Source organism: Mixophyes fleayi, chromosome 9 (assembly GCF_038048845.1).
Source record: "Mixophyes fleayi isolate aMixFle1 chromosome 9, aMixFle1.hap1, whole genome shotgun sequence".
Classification (NCBI taxonomy): Eukaryota; Metazoa; Chordata; class Amphibia; order Anura; family Limnodynastidae; genus Mixophyes; species Mixophyes fleayi.
This window is the reverse complement of record NC_134410.1, coordinates 53,265-63,491: the sequence shown is the minus strand read 5'-3', so window position 1 is coordinate 63,491 and position 10,227 is coordinate 53,265. Positions and strand designations below refer to the sequence as shown.

General features: G+C 39.9%; 1 protein-coding gene across 1 annotated transcript in view; it reads right to left on the bottom strand.

Moving 5' to 3' along the window:
* Window positions 1–3,172: 3,172 nt before the first annotated feature.
* Window positions 3,173–10,227, bottom strand: part of SURF1 (SURF1 cytochrome c oxidase assembly factor) — a 16,925-nt gene continuing 9,870 nt past the window's right edge. The window contains exons 7-9 of the mRNA XM_075186139.1: window positions 6,220–6,382; window positions 5,270–5,351; window positions 3,173–3,495 (exon numbers count right to left, since the gene is read on the bottom strand). Coding sequence (XP_075042240.1) covers window positions 3,432–3,495; window positions 5,270–5,351; window positions 6,220–6,382 — 309 coding nt within the window. The 3' untranslated portion in view covers window positions 3,173–3,431. The remainder of the gene's footprint in view (window positions 3,496–5,269; window positions 5,352–6,219; window positions 6,383–10,227) is intronic.

Below are 10,227 nucleotides of genomic sequence, written 5' to 3'. Positions count from 1 at the left end.
TTTGCTTTTAAGTAGTCCTAATAAGAACAGTTCACATGCCAGTCTGTGGTACTAGCGATATTTCCAGAAGTATAGATGGTACAAGAATGATACCTTTCAGTACAAACCAGGGCTATTTTAGACAGTTTTGGAAACAGGCTCACAGGGTAAGTCAGCCCCCTGAGGTCTGAGCTATTAGTATCAGGATGCAATATGTTTATCCAAACATGGATTTACATGCAATGCAAATCTAACAATATTTACACTTCTCTGTGATATTCTAAAACTTGCTGTGATTTTCTGCATCTTGTTTTGGACACAGAGGAAATCTAACAGCAGGTCTAATTAAACCTTCCTGTGCCTTCAGGTGTTTGGACACTTACACATCAATAGGTCTAATTAACATGAGATTAACATGGGTCCTTTCTTCAGATAATTGCAGAACACACATTTCCCCCACTCTATTGCTAACTTAAGAATTCCCAAAGAAAGTTACAAAACCCCAAACAAGTAATTTCCCTACCACAAAATACACAAAAGACTTCCTAAACAAATACTTATTGCATCAGTTATATACCACAGAAATAATGCATTTCCTCTAGCAAGGTTAAAACACAAAACAAATTTCCTCCCCTGGTCTCAGAAATAAAGATATTTCCTTTACCAAAATACACACAATATCAAAAATAAGTGCATTGGCAATTATATAAATAAGCACCCTGCGCTATTTCCTTTAAATAAATTTATACATAAGTTATTTATAAGTGATCCAGTCACACCCCTGCAAACATGAGTCAGAAACTGTATAAAAAGAGCACTGTTTGCCCATTATTTGTAGTATTCCATCTAACTTCTGAAAAAATCACTAGTACCACAAACTGTTGTGTGCAACTGTCCTTATTAGGACTACTTGAGCTAATAAAACATCACTGCTTCAAGATCCTGCTTTGATACCTTCTTACCTGCTGTAATTCATGTGACCTACAGATTAGACCAGTCTAATCCGTTATCTGGCTGTTCTGAGGTTTGGACCCAGCATCCAGTACCAACGCTCTGCCCGCTACCTGCAGCTCTGGTCAGTGTGATAGGCCAGGGGGGAACCATTAACAACAGAAAACTACATTTTCCATACGATACAGAGGAAAAAGAAGGTTCTTGACCAACCATTTTCTCCAATGAATTCTGAAGCTGTTATATCCAGGCCCAGGTGGTTTTTAAGTCATGTACTACAAGACGTTTAAAGAGAAACCTTCTACTTCAGCCCCTTAATTATATCTCACACAAATCTCTATTTTCAACCGAATCATAATATTTTATCACAATAAAACCAAAAGAAGGCAAATTACCCAGCCACGTAACTAACCATAGATCAATCTCTCTCTCTCTCATATATATATATATATCTATCTCAATATATAATATTGGTGTGAAACTCTTTGCCAAACTAATTGCAAATTGCTTTAAAAATATATTCCCCGATCTTAGCCATCAAGTGGCATTTGTACCATGCCCCAAGATTCCTTCTATATGCTCATCAATTGGTTTGGAAAAAGCATTTGTTGGAGTTGACTGGCAATATATACAGACTACTGGAGCACATTGGATGGAGTCCTATTTGTCTCAAACGAATCCTAGTATTACATAACAACCCTTTGGCAAAAAAAAAGTAATCCTGTAACATCACTAATGGTACCAGAGATACCCATACTCCTCAATATATTTGATGCACATGGAAGCTCTAAGTAAAGCAGGTATTAGTGGCAAATAGTTGTGGATATAAATTAGCATTATTCGCAGATGATTTCTTGGCTATAATGACAAACCCTGTGATTGGTTTTCATAATTTAATTAAATAATTAAAACAAGTTGGAGAACTGTACAATTTTAAGATAAATTTTTCCAAGTCTGAATATTAATATTCCAGATTCAGTTACAAGTGGCTGACAACATACTTTACCCTTCACCTGGCATCCCTCCAACTGAGATACCTGCCGATTAATCTACCAAAAATATATCAAACATATATTAAAATTATTTTGCTTTTGTGTTTTCTAAGTTTCGTTTGGAATTGAAAGGTTGGTTAACCCACACAATTCTTGGCTGGGGAGATTATTGTGAAAGTTAATAACCTCAAGTTATTTGATCTTCTGCAAAACATTCAGATCTTGACAATTTCTTTATGGTCAGAGAATTTGTATCAGGTGGAAAGAGCCCGACTTAAACACAACATTCTACAGAGGCACAAACATCAAGAGGTAGGTAACACTCAGCATCCCTAAGATACGGACAGTGATGTTAACAAGGATTCTTGAGTGGACCAGATTAAAGGGCACAAAGCAGTGGATATAGACTGAAAGCTCTTTAATACTTCACTAAATATTTAGTCCTGGTTACAAGATATAAAATATTTTGTACACCATGATTCTGTGAAGTTGGAAGAAACTTAGGACAAGCCAACTAGTAACGTTTCGTCACTTGCCTCAACGAGGATGGAACTTTCTGAACTGATGTGTCCAGCACCGCAAGAACCCAAACACTGTAGCTCTTCTATTTACAAAGTTATTTTAGAGAACCCACCGATTTCTACCCAAGCTTACCAAGGCTTCGCATAAGAATTTAGGGTAGACCCTTGAAACCAACTGGTTACAATGTTTTAAGTTCTTAAATGCTTATTCCAGCTTATTTGTGATACAATACAAAATCCTGTTTATGGTACAGATGTTCCAGTGTACTTAGATCAGCAACAGATATACATGACATCGATACATAGATGGTTGAAATGCACATTAAAGTCCCCTTTTTGGCTTCTAATTCACCCTGGAGGTCTACCAGCCCCCATGGTGGTACAGGAGAACTGACCTCTATACGAGTATGGAAGATATTACTCTCTGCTTTGGGCAGATATTCAGGATTTAGGTCAACATGGATATATTGGCTGAGATTCAAGAAGACTGATTTATAAATCTCACTTTGATTTACTTCTGATTCTTAACTCTGATACTCCTTCCTCTTAGATTATGTTATGGAGAATATAAATTACTCTCTGTAATATAGTTACCATATCCCATATTGGATTGCACATAGTCATAGTTGGTGAATCTTAATCCCTGAGTATATTTTTGAACTTTATATCTATTTCTCCTGTTATGTTACACATTGTTATAATTCATAGAAAACAACACTGGCAACTTGATTTTCTTGAAAAGTTTATTTATAATCTGTACATGTAAAGTGTGATAAATAAAGATGACATAAAAGGCCTATCCATTAGTTTGAGACATTGGCACTTGTTACAGCAAGAGGACTGCTCGTTCTCTTCCCAATCCACACAGCGTTCTCTCTGTAATAGGAACATTCTTCAATTGTTCTGAGGTCAGCATTTATCAATCATAGTCCAATGCATAGATCAGTGGTGACCTGTCAGGTGGGATTGCTGCTCACAGGGTGGAGAGCTAAGGGGCTTTCCTGATGAATTTCTGGAACCACAGCAATGAAGTGCATGCACACAGGGCATACCTGAAATCAGAGAACAGGGTCACGGACCAGTCCTGCCATTACTGTATGAATCTGTGAGGAGACAATACTCTCCTGCAGAACCCCAACATACTGACACATAAAATTATGGGACCAATTGTCTGCTTAAATCCAGGAGCCATAGCTAATCCTAGGGCTCCAAGGAGCCATACTGAGCACTGAACAACACACAGCTGCTACCCAACTGCTCAGTAATACTCCCATACCTGTCCAGGTGCCCCTTAATGCCCTGTGCAATGTAACCCAGCCAACCCGCACTGCGACTACAGCCAATAAGAAGAGACAATGGTTTCCACAGACAGTCTGGTCAACTGGACAAGTGCAGGACTAATATTTATGGTTTTATACGTCATCTGCGTAAATTAGGGGACAGACAGGTTATGTGTCATTTTCTAAGCTTTGTGACAATTTATCACTTAACTTTCTCTTGAGCCCTCATGTTAACAGCTGGTTGCTCCTTTCCTTTGCCAAGATGTAAGATGTATATTTTAGATCTAAATGTTTTCTCTCCGTATGTTATACCTGTTACATCGTCACCGCATGAGGTACTTTGTATGCGTACAAAACACGAACAAGAAAACTGATAATTTACTTCCGAAATAAACAGTTACACATAGTATGATATAAAACAGCTTAGGCATTTGTAAGAAATTATATATACATACATATATATATATATATATATATATATATATATATATATATATATATATATATATATATATATATATATATATATCTATCTATCTATCTAATATATAAATGTCTAGTGGCGTGTGTTAGTCTGTCTGTGTGTGGTAAAAAATAAAACCAAGCTGCAGCGCCACCTGCTGGGCGGAGTTATACACTGACCTACTAAATTCTTAGTTTGTGTGGAAAAAAAAATTCAGAAAGGGCTGAAATTTGGTATACTAAGATGTTTTTAATTTGTTAATTTAATATGTTAATTGTTAAAAGTGTTTATAAAGATTTAAAAAAAATAATATATATATATTTCTTGAAGGAGAAGTGACAGTTGGGAGTGGTTGGTGGTTGCCGGGGGTGACGTGAGAACCTTTTTAACACCTTAAGTAGCTTGATTTGACTAGAATGCATGAGTATCGTGCACGGGTTAACTTGTATGAATATATATATAGCAAAAAGGCTTATTTGCCTCACCTCTCCTATGGGAAACAGGTAAAAACCCAGGTAGTCTGCAGGACAGGGTTACATTCCCTCTGGGTACTTCTTCTAGCACACATGCACACCGGTATATCACATGGGTGTAGTAATTAGTTTGTTGTGTTGTGATTCGTTTGTAGTGCTGGGTGGAGGATAAAAACAGTGTTTGAATTTGTGGGCAGGGCCAGCGATGCCAGACAGTGGCTGGCTAGTAGTGAGGGAACTACTGTTTAGCCAGATGTAGGGTTGTGGGAGAAACTGGCAATAAACAGTGAAATGGTTCAGCCAAGCTGTGTAAGCCTCCAGTGAATGATGTGCTTTATCTCACACATATATATATATATATATATATATATATATAAAAAATACACACACATACTTACCATTATATGTAGTACTTATAGATATGCACTTGTCATATTACATATAGTATATATGTAGAATATGCAGTGACATGTGATTATCATGTTACATATAGCATATATGTAGTGATATGCGCTTGCTATGTTACATATAGTCTATATGTAGTGTGTATATATAGATATGTGCTTATCATGTTACATATAGTATATATGTATAATATGTATGTACTCGCCATGTTATACTGTACTCCATGTGGTCATTTCTCAGTGTCGCCCTGGTCTGTCCCCCGATGGGTCCCCCGGGTACTGTGCTGGCTGGAAGTAAATGGAAACATTAATGACGGTATCAACATTCTCCCATCACAGAATATCAGATATCACATACAGTGTTATTCTGCTACTATATTATATAAAAAAGGAAATGCATAAGTAAAAGGTTTAGTATAATAAATCATAATCTTGGTAAAAGCGTATCTAATAAAATAACAATACAAATAGTAAATGTTCGATTCCTTTGTCAACAACTATTACACATTACAATTCACAATTAATGTCATATCTGTTACTCCTTATAACGATAGGTCACCTTGTTGTTCCATGCAAATGTAAACTGCTATATTATACAATATAGGACATACCTCATATATAAATCACACCTGTTCCATATTTTATCTTTCTCTCTCTATATCGCTATCTATCTATATATATATATATATATATATATATATATATATATATATATATATATATATATATATATAAATATATAAATAAATGTTTCTGTACCAGGAACTTTTCTATATTAATGTGTAACCGTTGTTTCTTCTCACATTTTCCTGCCTAAGGGGCAGATTCAACGCCCCGCGGAGTCCCTCCAGGACACTGTGATGCAACATCACTCATTTATCCTCGCACCCCATAGAGGTGATGTTTGGGTACTGTAGTACCTGGAAATTAACGAAGCCAGACATTGCAGTGATGTCTGGCGACACATGTTGGGGGATTAAATACCCCCTAAGTGTCCGGCAACAAACCATCAGAACATTAACCTTGTTCTTGCCTACATCCGTGCACAGGAATAGACAAGTAAAATATGGGTAAAAGTTTATATTTGCCAGATACTATAAGTCAAGATGCAATAAAAAGATCATTATCACCATATAGAGTATCTTGTCCACCTTACCAGAATTTGCCTCAATATATATCGGCTCCGCCCCGGTCTGCGTGGCCATTGCTGCCAGATCCCGGAAATACCACATGTTCTTCTGGGTATCATTTTCAGGGGAAAATCGTTTGCGAGTCTCCGGGAGTCTTACAATACCAACCAGATCCACTTCACCTTCAAGCTGTCGGAGAATATACATATAAGAAGTGAGGACACTTTCTCCACCGTTATTTTCATACTCCACATTATATGTACTCGTCACGTGTATCCATAACAAACCACCATCGCTGACAACTACCCAGTAACTTTGCCGGGAACATGCCCTTACCCATGTAGAGTGGATAATTAGAAATAATCTTTGTTGCAAACACAGGGGTCTCCGTCATTGGCCTCCAACTTGCATCCGACCATAATCCAACCTTCCACCAAGACGGAACGGTTCTTATTGTAGGTGTATTATGCAAGACTACAATATGGTCTTTGATGCGCTCTATGGCCAATAGCTTTATGGGTGATTTGTTCAGGAGGCAGTTAATGCATTAATCATGCCTCCAAATGACAAATGAAAATCACAATTCATAGAGGTCTACCTAATCCCCCCAATCTGCTAATTGTGTAGGGCAGGTTGCAAAATATAGAAAAGCCTGGTAAAGGATCTAACCACCAGGCTGCAGACAGTGTTGGATTCTGAGTAGCCGAGTCAGTAAAGCTTTCCGGCTAGAAACCTCGCTAAGAGAGGAGCAATATTTAAGAGGCGCGATAGGTCGTCCCCCCCCCCCCCCCCCCGGCAACATGTAAATTCCGTTTTGAAGGGGACCCAAATCCATAGAATAGTTCTAATCAAAAGGGAAACAGAAGAAGATATGAATGATCCAGCATCTGACATTCTATTTCATAGTTTATTGTATTATTAACAATATTGCATTATTCAATGCAAAGTCCAGATTTGTTTGTTAAACAAGATAATTTATGTGTTTTTAACAGAGAATCCAGGAGTCCTCTTTTTCCACTGTAAATGGAATAACCTTAAATAAAAGGCTGTCTCTTCACAAGAAAAAATATATCAAACCATCATCAATTTTATCATTGTATAGTAGAAAACATTCTGAGATAGAGAGATACCTCCTCTATTTAAGTAGTGTCACGCCTGAGCATCTGTCTGTACTCAGACTGGGTGGTGTCACTGGAGATAGGCTGGTGACTCCGTACACAAAGCTGGGTGGTCTGATTAAACGAAAGAACAGGAACATGGGGTGATAGACTAGCAGAGGAGACCAGGCAGGAACCGGATTGCTGGAAGCGGGACGGAGCCCGAATGCTGGAAGCGGGACGGAGCCCGAATGCTGGAAGCGGGACGGAGCCCGAATGCTGGAAGCGGGACGGAGCCCGAATGCTGGAAGCGGGACGGAGCCCGAATGCTGGAAGCGGGACGGAGCCCGAATGCTGGAAGCGGGACGGAGCCCAATTGCAGACTTAACTGTCAGAGCTGGATTAATAGCAAGACTGCAGCAAGACAGATAGAATGACTGCAGACTGCTGCAACCAGGTTGGCATTTGGAAGTACAACGTTGCACTGGCAACAGGTAAGGGCTCCAGATAGTCGTTTAATAGTTGTTGTGGATTCCTGACTGGAGACAGCAGTCAGCTGGGCAGAAACAGCACTCTGAGTTGCTAAATTGGATCAGTTGACTATATCCAAAATGGCAGCTCCCATGTACTGGTTTTGGACGGAAACCTGGAATGGAGGCTGCCATCACCTGATTGGCTGAGAGAAAACATGTGACCAAATCCAAGATGGTAGCGCCCATACCCTGATTCTGGAGGGATCTCTGCAGTGGAGACAGACTGGACAGCATCTTTCGTAGAGGTCTGAAACCAACAGAGCCTGAGGATCACAGGGACAGCTTGGAAAGGCAACAGAGAGGTAAGTGACAGGACCTGAGAGCCTGATGTGTGACAAGTATCATCTCAGGAAGCACTTATAAGACTAGGACAGATCACAGAAATCTGGCGGTGGTATGTTATTGGCTGAGAATACCCCTTCTTCATATGGTTAAAGGCCTCAGTAAATATAGTAGTGTTTATACCACTGGATATGGATGAGATTCCCTCCTAAAGTGTCACCTCTGATAGGGGCACAACTGTTCAGCAAAAGCACCATAACGTGCCGCCCACGACGCACCAGCTACTATAGTCATATGAACCTTTAATCCACCTGGCACTGGTTTAACCACCTCAATGTAAGCCAAACGATTATTGGCTGTTATCGAGCAACAGACTGCTTAGGTGCAGGCCAGGCTCACTTTTGGGCATCATACAAAACAAAAAGGTTATTAGTCTTACAAATTGAAGCAGTACGGTTCACATAGCATCCGAGGGGCTGAACTACATCCAGAAGTTGCAAAGACGCATCAGAAGTAGAAGACATAGGGCAAAATGCTCTGTTCTACAAACTTTCAAGCGTTCTCTGAAAACCTACCTATTCAGACAAGCTTATAATATTCCTCAACCACCATCTTAACCTCACTACCTTTAGCCTGTTACACAATTTCACACAAGACAACTACCCCCGGACCAACATTGTTGTGTGACAGGATCATTTAGCTTATGAGTCACCTTACCTTTGCAGTCTGGCTGGGCCAAGATGCAAAATGGATACTTAACCTCATGTGTCAATCTCCCATTGTCCCATAGATTGTAAGCTTGCGAGCAGGGCCTTCTCACCTCTTTGTCTGTTTTACCCAGTTTGTTTATTAGTTTATTACGTTTGTCCCCAATTGTAAAGCGCTACGGAATATGTTGGCGCTATATAAATAAATGATGATGATGATGATGATGATCTACAATCTTTTGGTTCAAATGAAAACGGAATACCACTTTCAGCACAAAAGAGGGCTTTGTGTTAAGCACTGCCCGATCAGAATTAAAAACCAGAAAAGGTGGGTTACAAACACAACACTCCCAACGCAGACACGCGACGGGCAGAAGAAAGAGCAAGTAAAAGAAAACTTCCAGGTGCAATTACATGTCGATTACAAAGGCCCTACAGAATGTACAAAGGGGGGCTGAACATGTAGAACCCATTATAGAAACGTCTACATGTCTCTCAATAATGACAACTTTATTGGAGAGACCCTAACCTCAAAACCCCCCTGTAAGAAGGATGACAAGTTAGAAAGACTAAATCTAGAAGTGTGAAAACTATGACCCTCACACCACCAAACATAACTGACAGGATGGACCGTCTATGGCATAGACTCTATGCCATCCTGTGTGTTGTGTTGCTGGGGACCGGTTGGTCTTGCCTTGCCATCGTCCCCTTTTCTTTCTCTCAAATTGTGCCCTCTAACCGCAGTAGATGGAGCTTAAGCTGCTGCCACCACTGGACTCCTTAGCGGCATCCAGAACCGCGTCCTTCTGGGTAACTGATGCTGCTAGTGTACCCCCTGACTGGGCACCTGGCTGGTACCCCTGACCTCTTCTGGTAGATCAGGGTTGCTGTGGGTGGATCCCCAATGGCATATCACACTGGCCAGAGCTGCAGGTAGCGGGCAAAGCGGTGGTACTGGATGCTGGATCCAAACCTCAGAACAGCCGGAGAACGGATTAGATTTAGGTTTAATCTGCAGGGCACAGGAATTACAGCAGGAAGAAGTCGTCACGCAGGATCTTGAAGCAAATGTTTATTAGCTCAAGTGTCCTAATAAGGACAGTTCACCCTGGTTTATGGTACTAGTGATCAGAAGGTCAGATGGAATAATAAAACATGGTCATACAGAGCTCCTTTTTATTCAGATTCTGAATTGTTAGCAGTTTGTAACTCCACCCCTTGATCCGAGATGTCGAGATGCTCCGCAAAGACTGAAAAATCAGATTCAATAACTTAACATCAGGATATAATCTAATCTTGCATCTAACACGGTTTAACGTTCACACCAACCTGATTTCCTCAAATGTGCTGTGTATATTGTTAGGAGGCTTCCTGTCTCGCTAACAAGACATACACACAGGTAACGACCCCCTGCC